The sequence below is a fragment of the Cynoglossus semilaevis genome, chromosome 14 (assembly GCF_000523025.1).
Source record: "Cynoglossus semilaevis isolate Cse_v1.0 chromosome 14, Cse_v1.0, whole genome shotgun sequence".
Lineage (NCBI taxonomy): Eukaryota > Metazoa > Chordata > Actinopteri > Pleuronectiformes > Cynoglossidae > Cynoglossus > Cynoglossus semilaevis.
This window is the reverse complement of record NC_024320.1, coordinates 16846523-16870929: the sequence shown is the minus strand read 5'-3', so window position 1 is coordinate 16870929 and position 24407 is coordinate 16846523. Positions and strand designations below refer to the sequence as shown.

Sequence of the window (24407 nt, the reverse complement as noted above, 5' to 3'; positions counted from 1 at the left end):
GGTTTGTGGTTGGTGTGGATGGTGAATGTCTGAGTACAACATGCGTAAGAGCATCAGCAGCTGTTGTTGACGTGGTCTGAATCTCACACCTCACTCCATTTTTACTGTTGTCACTTTCATCTCAGACAGATGTAAATATTTTACTGAATGCATACAGTTACACTTCATGGTCAAACCTCTGGCAGTTTGCTCTCAGCATTGTATTTGATACAAGGGTTAAAAAATACCTTATAAAACATTTTTGTAAATGATGATGTAATCTTGCAAATATTGTTTTATGAAAAGTAACTCCTGTAGGAAAAAAAATAAATGGAAAAATAACCTGGCTGTTTGTCTGAAACTATCTTGGATCCAACACTTTGCATCACTGTACAAAACCTTGCCTTTACATTTGTGTTTTTTACTTCAAAAATTGTAGTAGCAACGGGAAACCACCAGAGGGCAAATTTTCTTACACAGTCTTATTTTGAGAAAATCGAACCTCAACCAATATTCACTGTCATTGATGATTCTTCCTCATGCACTTATTGACACTGCAACCTGGAGTAACGGCTGATACTCACACTAACATGAAAAACGGTAGCACATACAGTATTACATGTGTTCTACTTCATTAGGACACAGTATAATAGACATCCTGTTCAAAGGATCCCACAAATATTCTGCTTCTTTTTAGACATAAGTGGCACTGAGTAATGCAGTACTACCGCTGCTCTGTATGAACACTTCAAACATGCATAACTACTAACAGCAGTTATGATTGGTCAGACAGATGCCACCACACCATTCAGCTGTCAGAATTGAATTGAATGTGAAGCCCTCTGTGAAGGTTTACATTTTTGCAAATGAGAATGTCACTTTGACATCGATGGCATGTTGAAATGCAGACCATAACTTAACTAAATGTAACACAAACTAAAATTGAGCACCATTGGACATACGATCATGTTTCCTTGAGTCATGTCTGATGTCCAGTTTTCAGATGATCATAAGGAGACAGACATTAAAATGTCCCTTTTGCAGCACAATAGTCTAAGTTTTTCTGAATAGCGTCCCTTCATGTCCCTCCCACTTAGCCAGAGCCAGCTTTTTCTGTACTCCCCCCTCCTCCCTCACCCTGGACACATACCACTAGAGTGTTCCTAATATAGACCCAGGAGCACTGCAGGAACGGGTCAAGAAGGAAGGAAGCAGCGTCTTTTACATGGACACAATAGAACCATGGAACCTTCTTCACCGGTAAAATGTCGTCTCTAAGTGTCAATAACAGACGTAGCTCACAAAGGTTATTAAATGTGTCACTGTGTGGAATGTTTTCCTGCTTGGTTGCAGGTATGGATCTCAAAAGAGAAGATGGAAATACAGAGGCAAGGTAGGATTACAGTGTGTGTCTGTGTGCGTGTGTGTGTGTTTGGTCTTCAGTGTGCTCCTCACTCTCGATCATGTTGTGCCTCCCAGAGGCTGACGGCACCGTCTACATGAACTTCATGAAGAGTCACTGCTGCTACGATGCCATTCCAACCAGCTGCAAACTGGTCATATTTGATACCAAACTGCAAGTAAGAGCTCATTCACACTAACAATGAGGTAAGTGTGAAAATCCTCAGACCCACAGTGTGAATGTATTTCTTTGCAAAGGTAAAAAAGGCCTTCTTTGCTTTGGTGGCAAACAGCCTGAGAGCAGCGCCACTGTGGGACAGCAACATGCAAAGATTTGTGGGTAAGATGTGGTTCAAGCTTAAATCACCAATAGACCTGTCTGCTCTATAGACTGAACATGCAGGTGTTCAACATGTTTGAAATGGACGCCTGACCTGTTCTCACTCTCTTGTTCTAATGTTGTTGTGTTGCTGCTGTTGTGTAGGAAATATTATAAAAATGTTATTTTAACCTGTACATGACCCACAGGACAACATGATGATGCCATGTTTAGATGATCATTTAAAGCTGTGTGTGTGTGTGTGTGTGTGTGGCAGGGAAGCTGACCATTACAGATTTCATCAACATCCTCCACTGCTATTACAAGTCTCCCATGGTGAGAATGACTTTGGGTTTTTTTTCTCTTGAGGCTGTGGTCATCATCCAAAAATGAGATGAGATGAGATGAGATGAGATGAGATGAGATGAGATGATGAGATGAGGAGATGAGATTTGATTTAATTTGATTTGATTTGATTTGATCTGATGAGATGAGATGAGATTTTACTCCATGTTATAAGCAGCAGGCATCATAAAGCCAAGTCAATCAACAGATATGAGTTGCCTGATAAATATAGTATATAATGCCCTGAATCTACAGTCAGTGACAGTCGCGATGCTTTCCTCTCTAGGTTCAAATGTATGAACTGGAGAGTCACAAGATCGAAACATGGAGAGGTGATTCATTCCCAAGTAAATAATCAGCATGTGATCGTAGTTGTTGCCTCTCTGTGCGTGTGTGCGTGCGTGTGTGTGTGTGTGTATCTGTCTGTGTGTGTGTTAGCCCACAGATCAGCTCTGAACATTTACCTCCTCTCCTCCTCAGACATCCACCTACAATATTCCAGTCGCTTCCTCATTAGTATTTCTCCACAGGCCAGGTGAGTCCACGTCACACACTGTGTACACAGTGAATCGCCTGAGTCAAGATGGCGAGCAGTGAAACTCTGATGTCTTCCCTCTGTTTTCCTTCCAGCCTGTTTGATGCCATTTATTCCTTACTCAAATATAAGATCCACAGACTTCCTGTCATCGATCCGGAATCTGGGAATGTCCTGCACATTCTGACCCACAAACGAATCCTCAAGTTTCTATATATATTTGTGAGCATTTGTTTCAGTCATTTCATTTATATTTTGTCTGGCCTTTTTCATTTGTTTTTGTCCTACTACATTTGTCCAGCTGGCTTTGATTCCTTTTAGGGGAAAAAAATTCCCAAGCCTGCCTTTATTCGGACACCCATTAAAGACCTCGGGATCGGAACATTCAGGAACATTGCCACGGTCCAAGAAACGGCATCACTTTATGAAGCGCTCTCCATATTTGTGGAAAGGCGTGTGTCAGCACTGCCTGTGGTGAATGAACAGGGTAAAGTCTCCTAAAGGACTATATATATCATGTATTATTATTCAGTACTGATGCTCCATTCTTATGTTCTTTTAGGTAAAGTGGTGGCGCTGTACTCAAGATTTGACGTGATTGTAAGAATAACAGAGAAATCTTTTCTTGTGCCCTTTGGTTGTGTATTGTTTCCTGACCTTTGCCCAGAAACTGTTATTTATTTATTTATTTATTTATTTTTTCATATATTTCTGTCCAGAATCTGGCAGCCCAGAAGACTTACAACAATCTGGACATCACTATGCAGGAAGCCATCAGCAGGCGTACGTGTTATGTTGAGGGAGTCATCAAGTGCTACCCCCATGAATCTCTGGAAATTATTATAGATCGGATTGTCGGCGCTAAGGTGAGCGTTTCCTACGGGGAAGTATTCTGTAAAATAGACAGGGAAAACTTTGTCATTTCTCCTTCTCATCGTAGGTCCATCGACTGGTTCTGGTGGACAGGGCTGATGTGGTGAGGGGCATCATCTCTCTGTCTGACCTCCTGCAGGCCATGGTCCTAACTCCTGCAGGTATTGATGCGCTTTTCTCCTAGCAGCAGCTACGTGGGGTCTCTCGCCTTTTTCCACCTGTGTAGGTTAGCGTCCTGGCCTTGTACCTGGGCAGTTAGGCTGTGAACCCCTTCCTACCCTGTTGTCTGGTCACCAGCACTCACAGGTATTGACCACACTTATCACCTATTGACTTTTGACTTTTTTTTTTTACCTGTAATATTTATGATTTTTTGTGATAAAAGAGAAACATTTTGTTTCCACTCTTTGTGATAAAAGAGAAACATTTTGTTTCACTCTAAATTTACAGGAGCTTTGATTATGTCTTCCAGAAATTTACGTCTAATCCAACTGAGAACTCACAAGAGGAGACACTCCCTGGCCATGCTGCTGTTGAGCAATAAATGAATAGTTCAAGCTTTGTTAGTGAGTGCTGAAATGAGTAAAACATTCACTGGTTTTTTGCTTCATCACATCAAACAAACTGTGCAGTATCACTTTATTTATTGTTTTGTACAAAATAGAAAAACAATATTATATTTGACAAAATGTTTGATTTTGGAATAATTTGATCCAAACGATCAATGATTGAATATAGTCCACTGGTGGGTACAACATTTCCTTTTCGACAACCTGTCTAACCTTTGTACAACCTTCATGCACTTTCGCCTGTATCCACACGGGGGTGGCATTGGAACTCTTTTGTTTAACCCCATCCTCTCTTTTCAGTAAACAAGGAAACACGTGACTACATATTTCTGTCGTCATTGTGGCCTTATGATCCCTCCGCCCCTCTGTGTCTTTGATGCGTCAAGTTCAAAGAAAAGGTCGGGAATAGGCAGAGAGTGTTTTCAGACTAAAATGATCACGCGTGTTAAAATTCGTCTTTCTTCTGTTGATGAATAAATAGGTCGGCTATTATCTGTGATTGCTATGTTTTAGCAATTTATCATGCAATAAACAACCTTTTTTTCTGTTTCTATACTAAGGTAAATAAAATACTCCATAACGAAACACCTAAAGAACCATCATTTGTATTTATTACACACAGAATATTGTTTTCAATATATTTTAATTGACTATATTAACTTTTAACATATTAAAATATCCTGAGGAAGCAATTACTTAGTAATAATTAGTATAGTAGGTATTTTATGTCATCAGTTTTTTATCAGTAAAAAGCAAAACTGATATAGTAATTGTTATTGCTATTTTTCTTTTCAATTTACTGTATCTATAACGAATGAAGACAATTGTTTGATTTGGGTTCTGATTGACAGTAAAGCGTTTTGTATCAAAGTCAAAGAAAGCCTTTACTGTAAGCCTTTATTTGTTGTATACTCGAAAGCGGTGTATACGGCTTTTATGTTGAAAAAAGATAACGGAAGTTAAGTTTTGGAGCTGCATGGAAAACTTGACATCGATCTGTTCCGTACTCCCCGTGATCTCCAAAACAACATAACAAAGTGGGGGGAAAACATGGCGAGCGAAGAGGAGGCCAAAAGACTCCCCTCGGTTTCCTCCTCTTCGATCGGCCTGGAGGCTCTGTTCCCTGCCGGGACAGGGGAGCAGGTCTGCGGGGACGGAAACCCGGAGCTTGTCTGCCTGCGGGAGAGTCTCCAGGACTGGCTGTCACCGTACGAGCCTGTGCTGGTGTGGGTGCAGCGGCTGCTGGTGTGGGAGAGGCCACTGTACAGCGTCGCAGTGGCGGTGACGCTCAACACTTTATTTTGGTAAACGTCACATATTTGTTTTCTTTACGTTTATGAGACTTAAATATGACGACTAGACCCACCGTTGTCAAGACCAACGGCAGCTTCATGCGACTGTCAACAGCAGTTAGTTTAATCCCGTGTCTATGTAGCCTAATGCTAACAGAGCCTGGACGTTACATTAAACTTTATTTACACTACATTTAATGTCGCAGAATGTAGTTGACACAGATTAATGTGACAGTTAGGTGTAGATTTATGGGCGATAATATAAAGTATCACGATAAAAACCGAGAATGTTTTTAATCCTTTTTTAGTCATTAACTCGCTAATATACAGGCAGTGTGACATTTCATGAAACGCATTGACATAAACCGAGATTCTTAATTTTGCACAACGAGGGTAATTCTTACATTTAACGTGTGTTTTATTAAATGTAAGTAGATTAGAATATCATCTTTCTCGCTACCCCTGACAAACCTGGTGGTTTAATTCTAAAGTACCACTAGAGGGAGTTTGCAAATGAGATTTTATGTTTGTAGCTGGATCACGCGTGTTTCATTTGCCGCAACAGCAGCAAGTCAGGTTGAGGGCTGGGCGTTGTGGCCCAGAATTCTTATACTGTTATGTTTCTAAAATAATAGACCCTAATGATATTATGTTATACAAAATGTTTGCGAAACACTGTATAAAATGTTGTTTACCCTGTATGTATCAACAACCAAAGACAATAAGCTGTGAAACTGAATTGTTTCTGAGCGTCTTGGCCTCTAAAGCCTATGTTCACTGTATTACTTTTACAGGCAACAGTTCCAGTTCAATACAATGACTTGCGTTCTGGAGCCAAAATTTAGGACCACTAAATAACCCTAACCCTACACAAACAGGGTAATCATTTGGTAACACTTTATTACCACAGGAAACCTTTTTTAACACATGTACAGCTTTCACTAGTTAATTTAGGAGATTTACAAAGTGGCTCATGTGGCTGAGATCAGTTCTTTTGTAGCAGCAGCGTGTAATCTTTTTTTTTTTAATGAAGCAACATTTGATTAAGTGAACAAGCGTGAGGGCCTTCTACTTGACATTCTTTGATCCATAAAAATTAAATACAAATTGACTTTTTTTTATTGCAAATGGCCCTTCACAAAACCACATGGTTTAGACAAATCTTTCCAAACTATCCCTGTCTTTTTATATCTGACAGTATGTTTGCATTTCTTTTGAGGTCAGTACCATTTTTTTTTCTTATTGGCATACCAACATCAAGTAATTCCTACTGGTGCCACCAGTGACAACAACAGAGAAACGCAGAGTTATTTTTAGTAACGGCACCTGTTTGCTTCTGTTTGGCCTAATCCAAACAAACAAACACTGGTGTCACACTGAGTGGTCCAGGCTGACATCAGCAGCTGTCAGTGACAGTTTGTTACTCCAGTCTCCAGTCTGCTGTTATGTGAGGCCCTCACTGAGGTGTTTCCTCAGGCGACTGAATGGCGGAGCAGCCCAGCCTCAAAAATAAATCAACCCACTGGCTGCCTAATTAGATACATCTTTTGATGCTGTCTTTCATTCTGTCTGTATTCTGATGCTCATGGGCAGATGATCTTAACTGTAGGGGGAGCTCTTGTTTGCCTTTCGTGTGCATCTATTAACATGTGTAAATAATAATCTGTTAATTAAATTTATGAACAAATCCATTAGTGGTACTTTAAAGCAGACGTCTTCAACGGGGTTTGCAACCTCTAGGTGTCGTTGTAGGTAGTGCAGGAGGGTCCTAGAATTTGTACTTGATCAGACACTGCTTTTAATTTGTCCACCATTTTTTTCAAAAACATATTTAAATGTCTTCATATTAACTTCAACAGGAGTCCAACAGATATAATTTAATCAAATAAAGGAATCAGTGAGTGATACAGTTGAGGTTCCCTGCTCCATCTCTCTGTTAGTTTGGCTTGGAGTTGAAGACTCTTAGTTTTTTTCTTATAAAATATTGTTTTATAAAAAAAGTCAACTTTAAACCTGCTTAAAATTTTAAATCTCTGCTTGGAAAACTTAAGGCATCTTGCCCTGATAACAATAACAATATAAGGCAACATAATCAGCAATTTACAAACTACCACTATTTTAGAATTTTGCAGGTCATGTGTCAATAGCTCAAAATGACTCCAGAAACTTTTTGCCTTTTTGGTGCCTACAGGCTGCTGTCCTCCACCTCCCTGCGTCCACTGTTCCTACTGAGTGTGTCCCTGCTGGGACTCATGCTACTGGAGAGATGGAAGCCCAAAATGCCCATCATCACTGGTAAACACCTAAATTATAATCCCAGGCTCTTTACGTGTCCAGCTCCAGGAATTCTTTTGCTTGGTAGCTACATGATATTTGGATTTCTGTGTAAATGTGTAACTTGCGTGTTATTTCTTAAAGGTAATGAGTTTATTTAAAGCTGTACAAAACTGGTAAAGCCAGAACTTTATTTGAATTTGGTCTGTATATTATCAAAACTGTATTTGCTTAGGAAACGTTGAACATTGGCTGCTCAGAGGAACAGAAGTTGACACTTTAGAGGGAATATTCCACACAGAACCAGAATTGTGCTAAAATGTTTGGATTTCATAAATTCTGATAATTATTGATTGATTCTGATTCCCTTCTCTTCTCATGACAGTTGAACAGGCAGAGACTCGTCCTGTACAAAGGTGTGTTCTCTTGTGTCATTTCCTCACCTGAAACATTTCAAAATAACAGCCTGTACTAAATTCCACCGCTTTGACACATAGCAACATAACATTTCAGCTCATGTAATCCTGCTGGTCTAGTTGTTCTGCGTGCGTGCGTGTGTTTTGCCACTCCCCCAAACAAAAACATGGAATCTTCATTTTTTGGTATAATCATTTACAGCTGTCTTTTCCCCCCTCTACCCTTTCTTTGTTTTTGTGTGTGTGTGCACATTTCTTCCTGTTCACAGTGAAGCTGTAAGTGTGGAGCAGCATCTGCTCAGCGTTCCTGAGCTCAGTCACCACCTGGCAGAGAGCTACCTGACCTGCTGCCTCTACCTGCAGGAGATGCTGCAGTACAAACGACAGAACCACGGCAAGGTACACAGTGAGAACAGTGGAGTCTGATTGTTGGGGACAAACGGCTGGATCAAAGTACTCCAGGAAAAAAAAAGTATTGCCATATGTATAGAAGGGTGCTTCACTATTATAAAACAAGATGATATAAACAAGATTATAAAACAAGATGTAACAAATATGTAAATTCTCAGCACGAGTTTGCAAAAAGACAAATCTTTGGTAATAAATATTATGAAAGTCTCTGGAATCTCTCAAGTCTAAGGATGAACACTGCTAAATGTTCACCCCCTTGTGGTTGAGTTGGTGTATGGTCACATGTTTTGGTGGAATTTAATGAAGTTGAGGGTCAATCTAACTTTTTTTTTGTGTGTGTGTTATTTTGCTCCTCAGTTCTGTGTGTTGATGAGCAGTGGCTGCTTTGTCCTGGCTCTGGTTGGACATTATGTCCCGGGGATCATGATCTCCTATATCATAGGTGAGTAGATAATCAGCATGAAACAATGCAATGCATGCCTGGTTCCTGCTTTAAAATCTAATGAGAAAAAAAATCACTGAATGATTCTGGGATTTTGCTCAGCTCTGAGTGTCCTGCTCTGGCCATTGGTGGTGTACCACGAACTGATCCAGAGGATGTATACGGGCCTGGAGCCAATCCTGATGAAACTGGACTACAGCATGAAGGGAGAGACTGAGCATCGCAAGCACGACAAGAGAAGTGAGAACTGTCGTAGTTGTTACAGCAGTTACTGTATTTCCTGTCATTTATATTCCAAAATGACTTGCACCTAAAAAAAAATATGTAGCCAATATTGTCTATGGCCGCAAGAGAGAACCATCTATCCTGGTGACAGTACAACTGAAAAATTGAACGACTTAACTAATAAGACCTTAAAGAACACTTTGACAAGCAGCAGAAAAGAAAAATGGACCAACAGGAACTGATGCTGAGTCTGACAATAGCCCAGCGGAATAAGATCAGAAACCTGTTGAACCTGTTAGCTTGTAATGTCAATATATTTAGCTTATGTTGTATTCTTTGACAGACAATAACATGAGCAGATGTTATGCCAGAAAGTACATTTCCAAATATATATATACTGTATGTACAATTTATAATCAGAGTGATCAGGCTGCACTAATTACTCTCTTGCATCAAAGTTCACCCATATTTCAAATATATGAGTTGAATTTTAAAGCAGCTCCCTTGCTGTTTAATTTTTTTTTTTTCAGCGTTGAATACAGCCCGCTCTCCTATGTTTACGTCAGTCGAAACCACTTACACAGAATGCTGCTAACACAGAAAGATTATCAGGGATTGTGATACACCAGCTGTTACGTAACTGTGTAAATGGAACCCTGTTGACAATCAACAGTCTATGGTTTAAAGTCTGTTTGGTTTCACAGCTCCCTGCTCCCATTGCTCCCCCACAGCACAGTATCATGTAGCTTATTTTTTAGAGCAACTTGACCTCTGTGTGTGTGTGTGTGTGTGTTTCTAACAGAGGTAAAGAAAGAGCTGGAGGAAGGTGATGAGCCCAGAGCCGAGACAGAGAGTGAGAGTGAAGAGGAGCTGTCTTGTTTTTCACCAACGGTACGAACAAACTGTTTCGGAAAAACTAGCATCTCTGTTGCCTGGTTACCTTATTATAAATCAACACATGAAGTAAATAACCTTTAATGCCGTAATAATAAAAATGTGCATCTCTCTGAGGTGATAATTTGAGACGTCTGTTCCTCTAATCCTGGGTGTCAGGTTGTAGTGTTCCTTCTCATTGGATAAATGATAATCTAATAAGATGTTTTCTCAAGAAAATTCTTCTCATCAAAAAAGGCTATGGTTTCAGCCACTCCACCCTCCTTTAAATTACCACACCTATGCTAAGAAGAACAATTTTTCATATGTAGAAATAAATAGCTCCTTTACAGTAAAGTAGGCAAATGTCAAGTACTTTTACACTGTCTTGTTTTGCAGGCTTTTTTTCTAGTATTTGAGTATTTAGTATTTTGAGGGTTAAGACCAAGATAAATTACAGAGGCACGCCCCATTTCTTCACGAAAAGACCACACCCATGATATGAAGTGCAGATGGGGCCATGCAGCTGCCAAGCAGGCAACCGAGCAGAGGGTTTGTTCCCCTGCCACAGTCAGGCGACCGCACCAATGATGGCTTCCAGGGGTGGGGATAAAACCACATACTGTATGAATTAATACTTTATAGTTCATTAATAAAATTCTCATAATGGCTGAAACATTTTCAGTCATGTTCTGTCATTTGTATTAGATTCCAGAAAAAGGCTGCAAGACTGAGTACTACAGTAGATGTATACACAAACATTTGTATACATCTGCACAATACTGTATAGTTTTGTGTATCAGTCCAGACCTTGTTATATTGTGCAGGATGTCCTGAGGAAACTGCTCCTGTGGTTTGTCCCTTGAATTGATATCTATGTGGTTCATAACAAACATGTACTCAGCACATTAGTGTAAACAGTGTGTGTGGAGCCAGTGAATCTAGAAAAACAGATCCAAAACCATAATACAATAAACTCCCTGAGATGTAATAAACAACAGTGTGTGTGTGTGTTTTTTATGTTATTTCTTCAGGTGGATGCGAAGACCACGGCTCTGGCCATGGCCATCACTGACTCTGAGCTGTCGGACGAGGAGGCGTCCATCCTGGAAAGTGGAGGCTTCTCTGTGTCCAGAGCCACTACACCACAGCTCACTGATGTCTCTGAAGGTAACACACACAAACACACACACACTTTTTAAAGAAGTCAGCAGCCTGGCAAATAAGAGTCCTGTCACCGAATCTCAGCTGAAGAACAAAATACAGATCTGTCAGTATGAAACATAGACACTATGTTTTTTTATGGGAATCTACTGATTTGTACACAGCAGCACTCTCATTAAGTCAGAGTCCCAATGTTTTGGTTGTTGACATTAGTTGCCAGAAATTTTAACAAAAATCTTTTATATAATTTTTAGTTTTATATAATCAAAACAGAACAAGTAAAGAATATCTAAAAGGGTTGCCTTTTCTGTTCAACACTTTATATTACAATATAAATACGTATTACAATATTACTGCCACCTGCTGGAAATTATGTAAATGACAGTGTGGAATATTTAAACTGAGTTTTAGTTGACTTCAGCTGATACTGTTACAGTTGGTCACTGGTCCATGTTCTCAGCCTGCTGTAAGTAAACTGAATGATTTTATTTATTTAAGAATATTTTTAAAGAATATATAGATTTACTTTGACAGCTAAAAGGCAGTGTAGCCATTTACTCTCAGTAGATGAGGATTGTGATTTAACATAAATATTTTGATTTTTATTTGAACTCTGCCTTAGATCTGGACCAGCAGAGTTTAGGCAGCGACCCAGAGGAACCATACCTCCGTGACCTTCCTGAGTTCCCCTCGGTCGAGGAGTTCCCATCCATCGAGCACAACCTGCTCCACCTCCCTTCTCGAGGGTCTGTCCAGGCAGACGGAGCCCAGGCGGCAGCTCAGTCTGAGACAGAACCTTTGAGCCCAGTCAGCCTCCTCATCCAACATCTGGCTTCTCCACTCTACTTCGTCAACACGCACTTCAACGGTCACGGACGGCCACCAGGGGACGTGGCAGCAGCGGCATCTGGGACAAGTGTAGAGAGGGAGGAAGGGAAACAGGAGGGCATTGACAGGGAAGCTACAGTCAACCAGGATGTGCAGCGCTCCCTAGAGGCCATGAGTGAGGACATAGTGAGCACAGCCATCTCCACTGTGGTGAGGAGCACTCTGTCAGCGCTGCTGTCATCCAGCGAGGCCAGCGAGGAGCCCACTCTCGCCGAGTTTCTTCCCACGCAGAGTCTGCCCGGCCCACTGGAGGCCTCCACCCCGCCCACAGATAACACTACAGTTACAACTACGACGGCCACGGAGCCCAATGAGGAACTGGATAAGACCGTTCTCATGGTTCAAGACACCAGTGAGGAAATGCCTGATGACACACTTGTTACGACCGAGGAAGAGGACTTTGAGCTTCTGGACCAAAGTGAACTGGAGCAGGTGGACGAGGAGCTGAACAGACAGGTGGAGGGAGTATCTGCACACACACCTCCATCTCCTCCACATCAACCACACTCTTAACTTTCCCGTCTGTCGTCTCCCTTTTGCTCTGCCTCAAAACTTTGTGTTTTCATTTGTATGTTAGAACATCACATCCATACAGGTTTTATTTACAAAACGTTTTCACTGAGTTTTGCATTTAATGTGTGTTTTGCTCAACATGTTTAATGGTTCATACATAACATATTAAGCCTGCTTTAGATTTAAACTGATTTTTAGTACCACCATTCAAGGTTAAGGAGAGCTCTGGTCGACTTTAACATGTTGATGAGTTTAAAAGGTTCTCATGTTGCGTTGTACTTCTGATAGTATTTTGAGTATGGCTGATTGTCAAAACCATTGTCCAATTTATCTGCTGGGCTACAGTCAGAACCTTCAGAGCTTCAGCTGTGTTAGATCCTGTGTCCTCTTCATTTCTCTCAATGCCAGTACTGACAGACCTCTAACATCAGAGCAGTATGTTGAAATCATCCAGAGTTCCAATGGTGTCATGTTTATCCAAACTCTGGCCTTCAATAATGACACTGATGACCCTGACATCAGGTGGTTATGTTTGATAATCATGTGATGCCAACTTCTCATTTGTGATCTGAAGGTGGTGTCGTGTGAACACGGCCTCACTGGCTCCAAACCTAAAATGTTTCACTTCATCTTTGGACCATGAAGCGTTGATGTTACTCTTGAATGTACTTGGTGAGCTGTGGTAGTAATGTGGTAGAGCGCCCTCTGCCAATGGTATATTGTCAAACTGTCAAGGAAGCCACTTGGAGTAGTGGTTACAGTGATGATGATGTCGCAGTTAGCATTAGCACTTCACGTCTTGGTCCTGTGCTTTGTGTAGAATCCAGTATATTTTTATCCGATGTTTTCACCATGAGGGGGATTTTAGGCCAATTGTGTCAAATCTGTCTGGCAGAAAAAGTCGATCAGAGCAGATTTCTATCTTCACAGTTTCTAACTAGATGGTGTTATGAAGAGTTAAACTATTTGATTACATGACTATTAATATATGGCTATATATGTATAAATATACTGTAAATTATTTAATTTAAAGGGCAGTTCTTCTTTTTGGTTAACTTTAAGGAAGTTTAAAACAAACATTTGTCCACTTTGATGATTGTACAGTGCAGTAATACAGTCACATAGTAACATATAGAAAGAAAAACATTTCTTTCAGTCTAACCAGACAGACTGGGATATATTAGTTTTTTCCATTTCCTGGAACCTATTTTTTTGATTTTTTTCCCACTGTTTTGGATGTATTTGTTTTTTGTAAGTGTCCTGGCTTTAAAGGATTGATAGGTTAAAAAAAAAAAGTTTTTTTACCCCTGAGAAAATAAGAATGATTTACAAAAAACTGATTTACATTGCAATATCACATTATAACTGTCCAAACTTTGTGTAAGAAATATTTTTGTTTTAAACGAACGAGGCCCTTGGGTTAAGAATTTTACATTTGCATAACATTTAATTTCTTCCGTCTACGTTGGCTAAATAAATTTCATTCTTTTAAAGTAGAACGCGACTCATTGTTGGATAGATCTTTATATGTACATATAATATAGTCATCACTGGGAAATGTACAGTATATTTACCAAAAAAAAAAAGAAAAAAGAAAAACAAACACTTTGTGCCACGACCAGTCCATGCATGTCACAGATCATGCATGTTGTTTCACCATAATCAACGTCTGAGTAGTTTTCAGAGGAATGTTTTGTTGTTTGTTTTTTTTTCCATGTTTTCTGTTTTTGGATGGATGTTACTTCATCTGCTGGAAATGTCCTTTAAATATCCAGCACCAATAACCAACCGTTTTTGTTGTTCTTTTTGCTTTAGTAAAAACCACTCAGCATCCAAATCTCAGGGGTGGGCTGTATAAAGTGAACATAACATCGGTGTGTCTCTGCTTCCTCAGACTTTACTACTATACTATAGAGCGTTGTAATTGTACTAACCTTGTTTCCAGTTGACTGCGCCCCCATGTGTATATTGTAGAAATGATGCTCAAAAAGAAACAACTTAAAGTCTGCATTAGAAAAGCACTCTGTTCTTCTCGTCAGGTGACAAAGTACTGCACAGTTTCGTAGAGGATAAGCTCAAATAGAATGTTTCAAGGTCAAAAGAAAAGGAGTGGCTTTTTTGTTTGTTGGAGTAGAGCGTTTTCTTTTTAAACTAGTCGACCGTAAATGGAACTAATCCACGTTAGGGGACGTGAGCAGACTAATCTGTGATTGGTAACAATGTGCTTTCTGCTTAAAATCTTGAGGTTCTGCTTCTCCTTCTTTGATTATATAATTAAGGCACTTGCACAACTGTACAATTTAAAAAGGAATATATTTTCTAATTTCTCCTTTTTCCATAAAGTTGCTCAGTTTGATCTTTTACATCTAAATACCTGTAACAGCTGTGGACAAGTTTCACCAACAGTCAAGACGTTTGTTGTCATTTAACTGGTTTCGGTAAAACTGCAACATCATATGTGAAACTTGAGAATAAAAAGACAAACTGAAAAAAACTACAAGATTTCTCTGGATTGTGTTTCATCACCATTTTGCTCCTTTTTGCAGCCTGTTGTCAAGGCCGTCCTGCTGTTTTTTTGAGCCTCGTTCTTTTTCCTGGGGAACAAAGAAATACACGTTGGTTCTTTTAGAAAACACAGTAGAGCTGTGTGTTTTACAGAAGTCAGTTTTATCTCCTACCAGTCTGATTTCACTGGTGGAAACCTGCAGTCTCTGTTTGAGGTCATCACCAACAGCCACGTCCAACAGCACTGACCATTTCCTGTCTGTGAAAGACACAGGGACTGAAAGGACGATGCCTTCAGGGACGCCATAGAAACCTTTGAGCAGCCACAAACAAACAAATCAGGTCGAAACTAAATAAAAGTGAATTTGCTAGTTCAACACTGAAAAATTAGACTTAAAAATACATTCAAATTATAAAGACTTACTTAAAGGTGTAAACACTTTCTAAATCGACAGACTGATAAATATAAAATAAAAAAATTGACATTTTTCACTAGTTACACACATTTTGATAGATGCTATTTAATTTATATAGTATTACTCCAATGCAACTTATAGTCCGAAAAATGCAGTATGTGTTTATCTGTCCTCGTAGTTGATTTTCTCCCTATAAGGAAAGGAAGTTCTCTATCACTAATTGCCTTGTTTTTAAGTCATGTATTGAAGGTCCATGATTCATCTATTGTAGAGCATGTTTTAAGGCAGTTCCTTCCTGCCATTCTAGTTAAATTATTAATTTATTTTAAATCTGTAAAATCCTGCCATTTTTATCCTTTGACTCTGAGAATAACCACACACCAGAGAACTTAGTACAATCTATTTGAAAAAAGTGGTTTATAGCGATAGATAATCTATTTTCATTATAGCGGTGTCCCATGTCACGGACAGCAATACTTAAAAATAGCTAAAGATTAGGGAACAAACATTTGTCTACACCAAGGCTGTTGAATTGGTGGCCCATAGAACAAATCCATCCAAGCTTTCAATGTAGCCCAGCAAGGGCTGCGCGTTATCACATTTGGGGGCTAATGCTAATTGACATCATTCTGGTTCCACATTGCCCCAGCCTGTATCTCTACCTGGGCAAACAACACCTAAGGAGAAGGTTTCGTCTGCTCCACAGTTTCCATTCCAAGCCTTCAGGATGGTCAGGATCCCATGAGCACCTGACGCAGCTGCTGCTCGGCTGCTTTTTGAAGCCACGGCTGTGCGTCGACAATGTACCAAGTCCTGGAATTCAGACTCCAACCATTTCCTGAAAGATATGAATGGGTTGGCGTAACAGGGCACAAAGTCAGAATTCTTTTGTACAGTTTAGAGTCACATTGTGAGATAAAGACCTTAAACACAATATATGGGGGAAAAAATCTGAATTTCTGACATTAACAACCATCAGAACTGTAATGTACAAATGATCAGTTACTGTTAGGAAGTGTAACAAAGGAAACAATACAATATTACACACCTGTCGTGGAAAATTGTGTGCAGGGACTGGGAAAAAAAGGGCGGGCCTGTGATTGCGCCGCCAAAGTTGAAAACCTGCACCCTCTGCAGGTCAGTGTAGAAACTACCAGTGATATTTCCCCACACGATCACATCTGTGACGTCTATAGCAGAACAAAGGTAGCTTTAAACACGCTGATGCTGGAAGATGAAAAGTTTTGTGTCCTATGATTGACTATATGATTGTACTATGATTGATCCACCTGAAGTCTGAACTCCAAGCTTCTCTGCTATCACGGCCCTGGCTTCATTCTCCACTTGACTTGCTGTGGCCACAAACTGGTTACTGTCCATAGAGCAGGCAGCGTCCACCAGGAGTGAACATCTCATGTTGACAAATGAGTCTCCAGACACAATCACCTTCACATCCGCGTTGGCTCTTCTGTTAATCAGTCGCCCATACTCTGTGTAGCGGTCAGAAATGATCTGTAATTTCTTCTCTTTCTTTTCCTCATCACTCTCTCCCTTTGTGTCACTGTCACCAGACCAGCACTCCTCAAGAAAGAGGATAACATCTGCTTGGTGGAAGGCTTGCTCCAGATCAGTGTCAATGGTAACCTATAAAAACAAAGAGAAATGTCTTTTGTTTTGATAAATCGATTTCATTTAATTTTCAACAATGTCATCCCTTAAAGAAATTTGATCTAATATAATGTCAATTTTGGTAGGATTATATATAAAAAATATATTGTAACAAACTTCTGGACTTAACAGAAATTTAATGTCACCACGTCATAGTTTAAAGACATAGTACACTGGACTTTCCTAAAAAACAAACCCTTGTATAAGACGTTTTTAGGTGCAACATATTTTTCTTTCAGGGTCATACCAAGCCCGGCTAGCTCAGTCGGTAGAGCATGAGACTCTTAATCTCAGGGTCGTGGGTTCGAGCCCCACGTTGGGCGACTTAATTTTCCTTTGGGCTATCTTATGGGACCAGAGGGTGGCAGTATTGCAACACAAATGAGACAAGCTGTCCTTAAAGCGCAACAAATAAAAAGCAAAGCAACAGAAATTAGCAGGATTAGATTAGCTAAGCCTTATGTACAATTGTTCTGTTTAGCACAATGCAATTTGAACATTGTCAAATTGCTTACCTATGTTTCACAAAGGGACAGAAATCGATATTTTGGAGGTGTACAGCTTCACAGGGCAGCAGAGATGTAAAGCAGAGTGTGTATACCTGATGGAGGAGAGAGGAAGACAAGTCCTCTACCTCCATTTTCAGCCCCTTTAGTTCCTGCTCACTGCCCTGTAGGTCCAGCAGGTGGAGGCTGAGAGCAGCAGCATCAGGAAACACTTCATTGGACAGCAGATTGGGGATCAGGAAGGAGGAGGTTGTGGAAAGAGCCCTGGGAAAATAGCAGTTCATGAATATTTGCACAAATTTTAAAAGCAAGAAAAATATTATTGGTTTGTCAGTTTTAAAACAACACACACCCAGTGATCCATATGTGAAGGGGTTTGATGACACTGAGACGATGCTGCTCCTCTGCAATTAATTTAATCTTAGTCTCCAGGTTTTCTGCTGCCACACGCAGCATTGTTTCTGAATCCATGTCTGATGTAAAATTATAATAATCCTGCACATAACAACAATTAATTAAGGAAATATACATATACACATTTAATTTAAAAAAAAGAAGTGGCCTACCCGGCAATGTTCCAAGAAGTCACTGAAGCCTCCTAAAAGCATCCGTTTGCCTCCTTGATCAACAAGTTCCCTCCACACCACAGGAGACTCCTCATGTTTCCAGCCATTTCTATAGCAAGTCGCCTCCAACCACCCCTGTAGTTTAAAAAAAAGAGGAAAAGGAAGTATTAAGAATAAACACGTGAGCCATTCTTTTCAATTTTAAATAAATGACAACCTTCCATTCATGTGGGATGATGGAGATTTTATGGACCCTGAAGTTTGGCAGAGATCGATACAGAGCGTCTGCTAAAAGTTCTGCTCTTGCAAAATGAGGGCAGTCGGATTTACCTGGCGAGATTCAAAGTAATGACAAATAAATATATATATATATATATTAAAAAATGTTAACGCGATTAACTGTAGAAAGAAAATGAAAAAAAAATCAAGTCTTTACCGGCCAATACAAATTTTGCCATTCTGTCTTGAAAGCGGACAGTTGGTTGCTAAGAGATGGTGGAATAGACGCTTACTCAAGTCCGTGTACAAAAAAATTGAAATAAGCTATCATATATGTATCAAAACGTGTCCTTTCCATTTCACTTGGATTTTAAAACCATCGTTGCACTACATTTGTAATCTAAGCTTTTAAAACCCGTATTAAATAGAAATATATTTTATTTCTACACAGGCAGTGTCGTTTGTACCTGCCTATCAGACGAACAAAATATAACATACTGCCAGTCGGCAAAAAAGTGTTTTGACTGTGTTTTTTTTAACTAAAGATTTGATTCAGATACATAAATCGTAGTGATCGTATTTTTTAAAGATAATTTTAATCAGGCAGGACAGGGATGTACTAGTTGACACAGGACCTCTTCATGGTGCAGAGTGTCCGCAACATGGTAGTGTTTGGACGGAATGGTGTAAAGCTCAGTTCACCCTCACCGACAATGACTTAAACGTCGTCTTAAAAACTTGTATGAGGTCACGAGTTTCACGAACTTGTGATTTAAAGAGGAAATTTCCAGGTAAGATACGTCGGTCACTTCTAACTAAAGCGCTTAACAGTATCCACAGTTTCACCTTGATGACAGCTAATCTATGAACTTCAACGAGTTTCTGTGTCGTTGTTTTTTTTTCTTAGGCATTTTTATTTGATTCCACTTTCATGTGTGAAGATCGACAATGGCTTCGTTGGCACAAAAGAAAGTTATGAATCTGGCCCTTCGCTTCTGCAGCTCCAGGTCTCAGTGGATGCAACACAGGTTGCTTTTGGCAAATTTGGTTCCAAACACATCCCTTCACACTCATGTCTGGCCCAGAGGTCACAGCCAGATGACGAATCGCAGCGACTCTGTGAGGTTTTATTCGGGGGGCAGTGTTTATAAAATGGAAGAGAAGCAGGTGCAGTCCAGTGAAGCTGCAGATTTAATTTTGCCTAATACGACTACTTCAGTGACTAGAAACGAGATGCTAGACTTCGCAAACAAACTGGAAGGCTGTGGCTCCCCGTCAGACGTCCTAGATCTCTCCTGTGAAAACCTGCCAGCTGCTTTTCACGTCAGCAGATCCCTGATGTACATGTGGGACACCACTAAAAAGATGCCTGACAAGCAGAAACACCAGGAGCTGCTCCTGATGTTTGAGCATCCTGCGTTCGAAAACCTGCTGCAAAAGGCCATTAAGTGTGTGGGGAACATGCGCCCTACACTTATCAGTTTCTCCCTCCTGAGAATGATCAAACTTGGGGTTCCACAAAAAAGCTTTGTGATCCAGACATTTCTCCGCACCTGTCAGGTAGGTGAAGATGCTGTGGTGCTTGTCATGCAGCAATGTGTAACTGTTTTGTCCTAATAATCCTAAAAATAAAATTTTGGGATTTCAAATTTTCATATATTTCCTTCTTCCCTTTTAGGAGAGACTGGGTGAGTTTGATGAGAAGAGCCTGTCCATCCTAGCCACCTGTCTGATTGGAATGGAGAGCTGCCCCAATGTCACTGTGCTGAAGGAGTGCATGAGGTAAGAATGAAATAAATAAAATAATAAATTTAAAAATATAGTCTTTCATCCTCTTAGATGCACATCGTTCATCGACGGACTTAAGTTTCCAAAGCTTAAAGTTAAAGTTTATTTTTTAACTCGAGCAACAATGTAAAGTTTAACCCCATTTTTTATATTTTTTACTGTGTGATTTACATTGTGTCATTTGTCTCTTCCCAAGACTGTTAATTGAGGCCCGTCTTCCTGAGATTAAAGAGGTGAAGCATCTTCAAAACATGATGCTAATGTTTGGGAAGGACACCCCGCGGATGCTAAAAAATAAATTCAAGGTCAGTACTGAGTACAGTATACTCTTACTGTATACTCACAGTATTTACACACACATACTGGCCACTTTGTAAAAGTTGTTGGAACCTAGTCAAACCTTAATTTGACTTCTAATCTGCCTTACATTTTTATGGCGTAGATTTAACGTAGATTCAGACCTACGTTAGAGTTTCAGTTACTGAACATTTATCAGCTGCACATCTCTGTTGCAAATTCTAGCCGTTCTAATCAGCACCAGCCTCAGCCTTAACCCTAGAAATGGCTGTGCAGAATAAACCTACTCCATCAGCAGCACCAACGTTCACTTCTCGCTTCACTTCACTTCAATCATTAAAATGATTTTGTCACGCTGACGTCTACTTTGAGTTTTAGTCATATACCATGGAACATGTGTAGCCAATAAAGAGGCCATAAAATATTTCTGCCTAATTTCCTCATGTGATTCTTGTGTGTTTGTCTGCATGTTGCTCCAGAAAAAGGCTTTATCAATGACAGATCAAATGCATCCACATGAGGCTCAGCTCATGATCAGTGTTCTGGGCAAAGTGGGCTTGGACTCCAAACCTTTGCTCGACATCTGTAGTAAAAAGATCATAGGTATTTTATTTTTCTATTTAGACACAGAAATGTATTTTGATTGTATCTCCATTGATGTTATAGTTGAAAAATCTAAAATACCTTTATTATTCTACAAATATATAAATATATAGTTTATGTGTGTAAATGTTTTCATTTATTTTTTTCTGATTAAACCTTCGCTTTGTGGTAGGAAACCTCCAGAGAACTAATTTCCCCCGTTTGATACCACTCCTTCAAGCCTGTGAGGAGCTGCAGCGCTGTCCTACAGACCTGCTCACAGGCGTTTCAGACTATGTGGCTTCTAATTTGGAAAAGTGGACCAGCAAAGAGGTTCCCAACAGTCTTTGTCTGATTAATGTACAGTCATGACCTGACTCAAATAGAAACAACACAAAAGGCTAACACAGCTTATTTGGTGTGAACAGAATTCAGAATAATAATTTAGATCAACAAACCGTATCCAATTCATTACCTCTTTGTTTTTTGTTTTTCTTATATTTCTTCTTGGCCTCATCGTCTTTGGGGAGCAGTTGTGCCTCTTCCTCAGTGCGTTTGAGAAACTCCGCTTCTGTCCCGCTTCTTTATTGGAGGCATTGACTGAGAAGGTGATCACCGACCCAGAGAACTGGAGCATCATCACCCTCCTCTGTTTTCTTAGAGTTTACTCCTCTCTGAGTTATGATGCACAGCAACACAGAGAGCAGTGAGTAACTCTGATCCGGTCATTACTGTCAGTTTTTCATTAAAATCACATGTGACTCATCCATTCTTTAGAAAAGTTTAACTTTCTCAATTTATCTTTATTTTCCATGGGACAAACGAATCCACTCCTGAAATGTCATGGTGAGCAATGGTTTGTCTTGTCGTCACAGGTTTCTGGAAAGACTCAGTCAGGGGTTAGACTCATATCTGCCTCAGATTTCTGGGTGGAATCTCCTACAAACTGTTTTCTCTCTGTGTGTCCTGGGTCACTTCCCCGCTGCACCGCTGGAGAAACTTCTGCATCCCAGTACAATCGAAGAACTCACTGGTAAATAGACCAACAAACAAAATTAACATTTGTATGGACTCACTATTTAACATTCAACATTCATTTTACCGTTATTTCCCATCAGCATCAGGACTGAAGGAGAGACAAAGAGAAATATTTCAGATGGTGGACCTGTGTTTACGCCTTGATCAGCCGCAACTCCTGTGTTCACTGACGGTGCCCCTGTCAGTACTCGGGGATCACGTGCCTGATGCTCCGTCAGTCAAACAGTGGCTCTCAGAGAGCCTGAGAAGTGTAGTGGCAGAGCAGCCAGAGAGCAGGCTACAGGAAATGGTGGTGGAGGAGAATTTCATAGTCATAGGTAAAAAAAAAACACATTAAAGTGGTGAAAGGTCATTAACCATTATGTAAAAACGTGAATGTGGTTTTCTGTTTTGACTCATAGATGGTGTGATAACGATACCTCAGAGTGAGGCGTCATCTCCAGCAGAGGGCAGTCAAAGGTAAGACACCAGAGCAACCCTGGATCATTCATCAGTAACCTTGAAATGCAACTGAGAAACATTAAAATTCATATCATTTAAACACATTAACAGTCACAATAAATCTGACAATGATGGTAAGGGTTTAGGAATGCATTATCTATGTGAAGTTCTCACAAGTCCTACAGACCTTTATGTAGAATTAAAATACAAATGCAATAGATCAAAATTATAATATACTGTAAATACATACAGTATATATGTATATATGTGTGTATATATACATATATACACACACACACACACACACACGGTTGTTTTCTCATGATATTACTGTAACCTATTATTAATCACTGTTTGTTCTGCAGAGTTGCAGTCATTTGTCAGTCACCCAAGGCTTTTCACTTTGACACATATAAACCTCGTGGGGCTCTGGCCATGAAGATGCGCCACCTGAGGATTCTGGGATACCGACCTGTTGTGGTGAGACTTGCTTAAATTAAGTCTTTACTCTTTAGATGTTGTTTTTTTTTTTTTATCATTATTGATTATATTTAGATGTTGTTGTTTTTTTATCATTATTGATTAAAAAACTTGAAGAGATTCTACAGCGTAAGTCTTAGATGGCTGTGTACTCTTACATATTGGAGGCCTTCACCTCTCCAAGTATTCAAGGCAAAAGTAGAAAAATAACTCACCACATTTTATTGTATATGTATATACAGTATATTATATTAATTATTTTATCACCATTTAATTCAAATGACAGTTCTGTGTTGTCGGGGCGGGGCCACCTTCCCACTGTAGGTAAACAAGCCTGTGTCCTGGATGGACAGGCTCAGCAGCCTGGCTGCAGGGCAGAGCATGGCACAGTCGTTGGTGGGCACAACCCCACCCACGAGCCGGGTGTTTCCTCTTTAAAGACAACATCCTCACCTTCAACTGTATAATGTTGTTGTCGAGATGAGCCCTGCTTCTCTACAAATATTTTAATTTCTTATTTTTTTCCTAAAGGAGGGATGAAGGGTTATCAAAATAACAAAGTGATTTTTTTTTAATTTCCCAACCCATCAATACAACAAGCCTAAAAAAATTAAAAAAAATTGGTAATCAAGGTCTGAATTCAGTAAAATCAGAATCTTGACTTTTCTTTCAGTTATATATATTTTGTCTCAGATTCCGGTTTTTAAACAACACTGACATCATCCTGGTTCTCTTTTTCAGGTCAACGGGCCAAAGCTAAAGTTTGACTCCGAGGAGAGGAGAAGAGATTTCCTCAGCAAACAGATTTTCCCAGTACACCAACCATCAACTAATCTGGAGCAAGGACCAGAAAAACAACAACCACTAAGTCAAACAAATACAGAAAAATAAACTTATTATTGGTCTTAAATAAAGATACATTTCAAAGATGTTTCCAGACTGTTCTTTAATTTAATTTATTGCAGATCATTGTGATGTTTCATTTTATAATTTCATTTTTATGATGTAATGAAGCACGTAAAAATGAATATCATTGGCTGTGGGTTTGTTTGTTTTTTGTTTTCACACTGGAGTCAGCCAGGGCTTCGAGAAATTAACTTTGTTTCAGCAAATATGAGGAGAGACGGAGTGACAGTTTTAATTTCGCTTTCACAGTTCAGTTGCTGTCCTTTGTAAATATTACAGACGACAAATGAGAGCCTCCTTAAAACATTTGTCTCCTTAAGTTTAGCTGATTGTGGGAAATAAAAGAAAAACAAAGTTATTTAAACACAGTGGTACTTTATAATTAGCCACTATAAGTGTGTTATTAGATATCCAGCTCTGTTTATTTTTATTTTATGTATTTGAACTACTACTGTACCAGTACTACTACTTAGTAA

At 39.7% G+C, this 24407-nt stretch overlaps 4 protein-coding genes and 1 non-coding gene across 7 annotated transcripts; 4 read left to right on the top strand and 1 right to left on the bottom strand.

Annotated features, from left to right (window-relative positions):
• Positions 1 to 6: 6 nt before the first annotated feature.
• On the top strand, positions 7 to 4606 carry prkag3a (protein kinase, AMP-activated, gamma 3a non-catalytic subunit). Of its 2 annotated transcripts, none has more exons than XM_008325483.3 (13): positions 7 to 1239; positions 1333 to 1372; positions 1459 to 1559; positions 1639 to 1720; positions 1977 to 2035; positions 2331 to 2376; positions 2525 to 2579; positions 2675 to 2801; positions 2901 to 3066; positions 3142 to 3179; positions 3299 to 3445; positions 3520 to 3758; positions 3925 to 4606. In XM_008325483.3, exons 1-12 carry the CDS (start codon positions 1222 to 1224, stop codon positions 3634 to 3636), a joined length of 996 nt encoding a protein of 331 aa, XP_008323705.1. In that variant the 5' UTR covers positions 7 to 1221; the 3' UTR covers positions 3637 to 3758; positions 3925 to 4606. The 2 variants fall into 2 exon arrangements, with proteins under 2 accessions (XP_008323705.1, XP_008323703.1); XM_008325481.3 differs by having other exon boundaries at positions 2331 to 2391.
• A 386-nt stretch (positions 4607 to 4992) lies between these two features.
• retreg2 (reticulophagy regulator family member 2) lies at positions 4993 to 15013 on the top strand. Of its 2 annotated transcripts, XM_008325485.3 has the most exons (9): positions 4993 to 5325; positions 7505 to 7608; positions 7973 to 8003; positions 8273 to 8402; positions 8772 to 8856; positions 8959 to 9096; positions 9884 to 9972; positions 10989 to 11124; positions 11741 to 15013. In XM_008325485.3, exons 1-9 carry the CDS (start codon positions 5072 to 5074, stop codon positions 12517 to 12519), a joined length of 1746 nt encoding a protein of 581 aa, XP_008323707.1. In that variant the 5' UTR covers positions 4993 to 5071; the 3' UTR covers positions 12520 to 15013. The 2 variants fall into 2 exon arrangements, with proteins under 2 accessions (XP_008323707.1, XP_016894383.1); XM_017038894.2 differs by lacking the exon at positions 7973 to 8003 and having other exon boundaries at positions 5194 to 5325.
• mdh1b (malate dehydrogenase 1B, NAD (soluble)) lies at positions 14974 to 18960 on the bottom strand. Its single transcript, XM_008325484.3, has 10 exons — positions 18617 to 18960; positions 18398 to 18510; positions 18181 to 18315; positions 17967 to 18109; positions 17710 to 17878; positions 16730 to 17084; positions 16489 to 16630; positions 16103 to 16278; positions 15198 to 15337; positions 14974 to 15113 (listed from the first exon to the last, which is right to left on the bottom strand). Exons 1-10 carry the CDS (start codon positions 18636 to 18638, stop codon positions 15042 to 15044), a joined length of 1467 nt encoding a protein of 488 aa, XP_008323706.1. The 5' UTR covers positions 18639 to 18960; the 3' UTR covers positions 14974 to 15041.
• Positions 17359 to 17431, top strand: trnak-cuu (transfer RNA lysine (anticodon CUU)). Its single transcript has one exon. It is a non-coding gene; the product is annotated as a tRNA-Lys (tRNA).
• A 65-nt stretch (positions 18961 to 19025) lies between the features above and the next one.
• fastkd2 (FAST kinase domains 2) lies at positions 19026 to 23956 on the top strand. The gene is made up of 12 exons (XM_008325486.3): positions 19026 to 19190; positions 19307 to 19959; positions 20078 to 20181; positions 20384 to 20492; positions 20964 to 21087; positions 21260 to 21399; positions 21600 to 21772; positions 21942 to 22099; positions 22185 to 22421; positions 22506 to 22563; positions 22911 to 23025; positions 23767 to 23956. Exons 2-12 carry the CDS (start codon positions 19348 to 19350, stop codon positions 23914 to 23916), a joined length of 1980 nt encoding a protein of 659 aa, XP_008323708.1. The 5' UTR covers positions 19026 to 19190; positions 19307 to 19347; the 3' UTR covers positions 23917 to 23956.
• Positions 23957 to 24407: the final 451 nt, after the last annotated feature.

What these genes read in the sequence shown, in the direction of transcription:
- prkag3a (XM_008325481.3), top strand. An exon ending in TATTTGATACCAAACTGCAA is followed by an intron (nt 1,560 to 1,638) that starts GTAAGAGCTCAT and finishes TTCTTTGCAAAG; the next exon opens with GTAAAAAAGGCCTTCTTTGC. An exon ending in AGTATTTCTCCACAGGCCAG is followed by an intron (nt 2,580 to 2,674) that starts GTGAGTCCACGT and finishes TTTTCCTTCCAG; the next exon opens with CCTGTTTGATGCCATTTATT.
- retreg2 (XM_008325485.3), top strand. Translation starts at nt 5,072, where the DNA reads ATGGCGAGCGAAGAGGAGGCCAAAAGACTCCCCTCGGTTTCCTCCTCT. An exon ending in GAGACTCGTCCTGTACAAAG is followed by an intron (nt 8,004 to 8,272) that starts GTGTGTTCTCTT and finishes TCCTGTTCACAG; the next exon opens with TGAAGCTGTAAGTGTGGAGC. An exon ending in GCTCACTGATGTCTCTGAAG is followed by an intron (nt 11,125 to 11,740) that starts GTAACACACACA and finishes ACTCTGCCTTAG; the next exon opens with ATCTGGACCAGCAGAGTTTA.
- mdh1b (XM_008325484.3), bottom strand. Translation starts at nt 18,638, where the DNA reads ATGGCAAAATTTGTATTGGCCG. An exon ending in TCATCCCACATGAATGGAAG is followed by an intron (nt 18,316 to 18,397) that starts GTTGTCATTTAT and finishes TTTAAACTACAG; the next exon opens with GGGTGGTTGGAGGCGACTTG. An exon ending in CTTAGGTGTTGTTTGCCCAG is followed by an intron (nt 15,338 to 16,102) that starts GTAGAGATACAG and finishes GGCTGCTCAAAG; the next exon opens with GTTTCTATGGCGTCCCTGAA.
- fastkd2 (XM_008325486.3), top strand. Translation starts at nt 19,348, where the DNA reads ATGGCTTCGTTGGCACAAAAGAAAGTTATGAATCTGGCCCTTCGCTTC. An exon ending in CATTTCTCCGCACCTGTCAG is followed by an intron (nt 19,960 to 20,077) that starts GTAGGTGAAGAT and finishes CTTCCCTTTTAG; the next exon opens with GAGAGACTGGGTGAGTTTGA. An exon ending in TGGGATACCGACCTGTTGTG is followed by an intron (nt 23,026 to 23,766) that starts GTGAGACTTGCT and finishes TCTCTTTTTCAG; the next exon opens with GTCAACGGGCCAAAGCTAAA.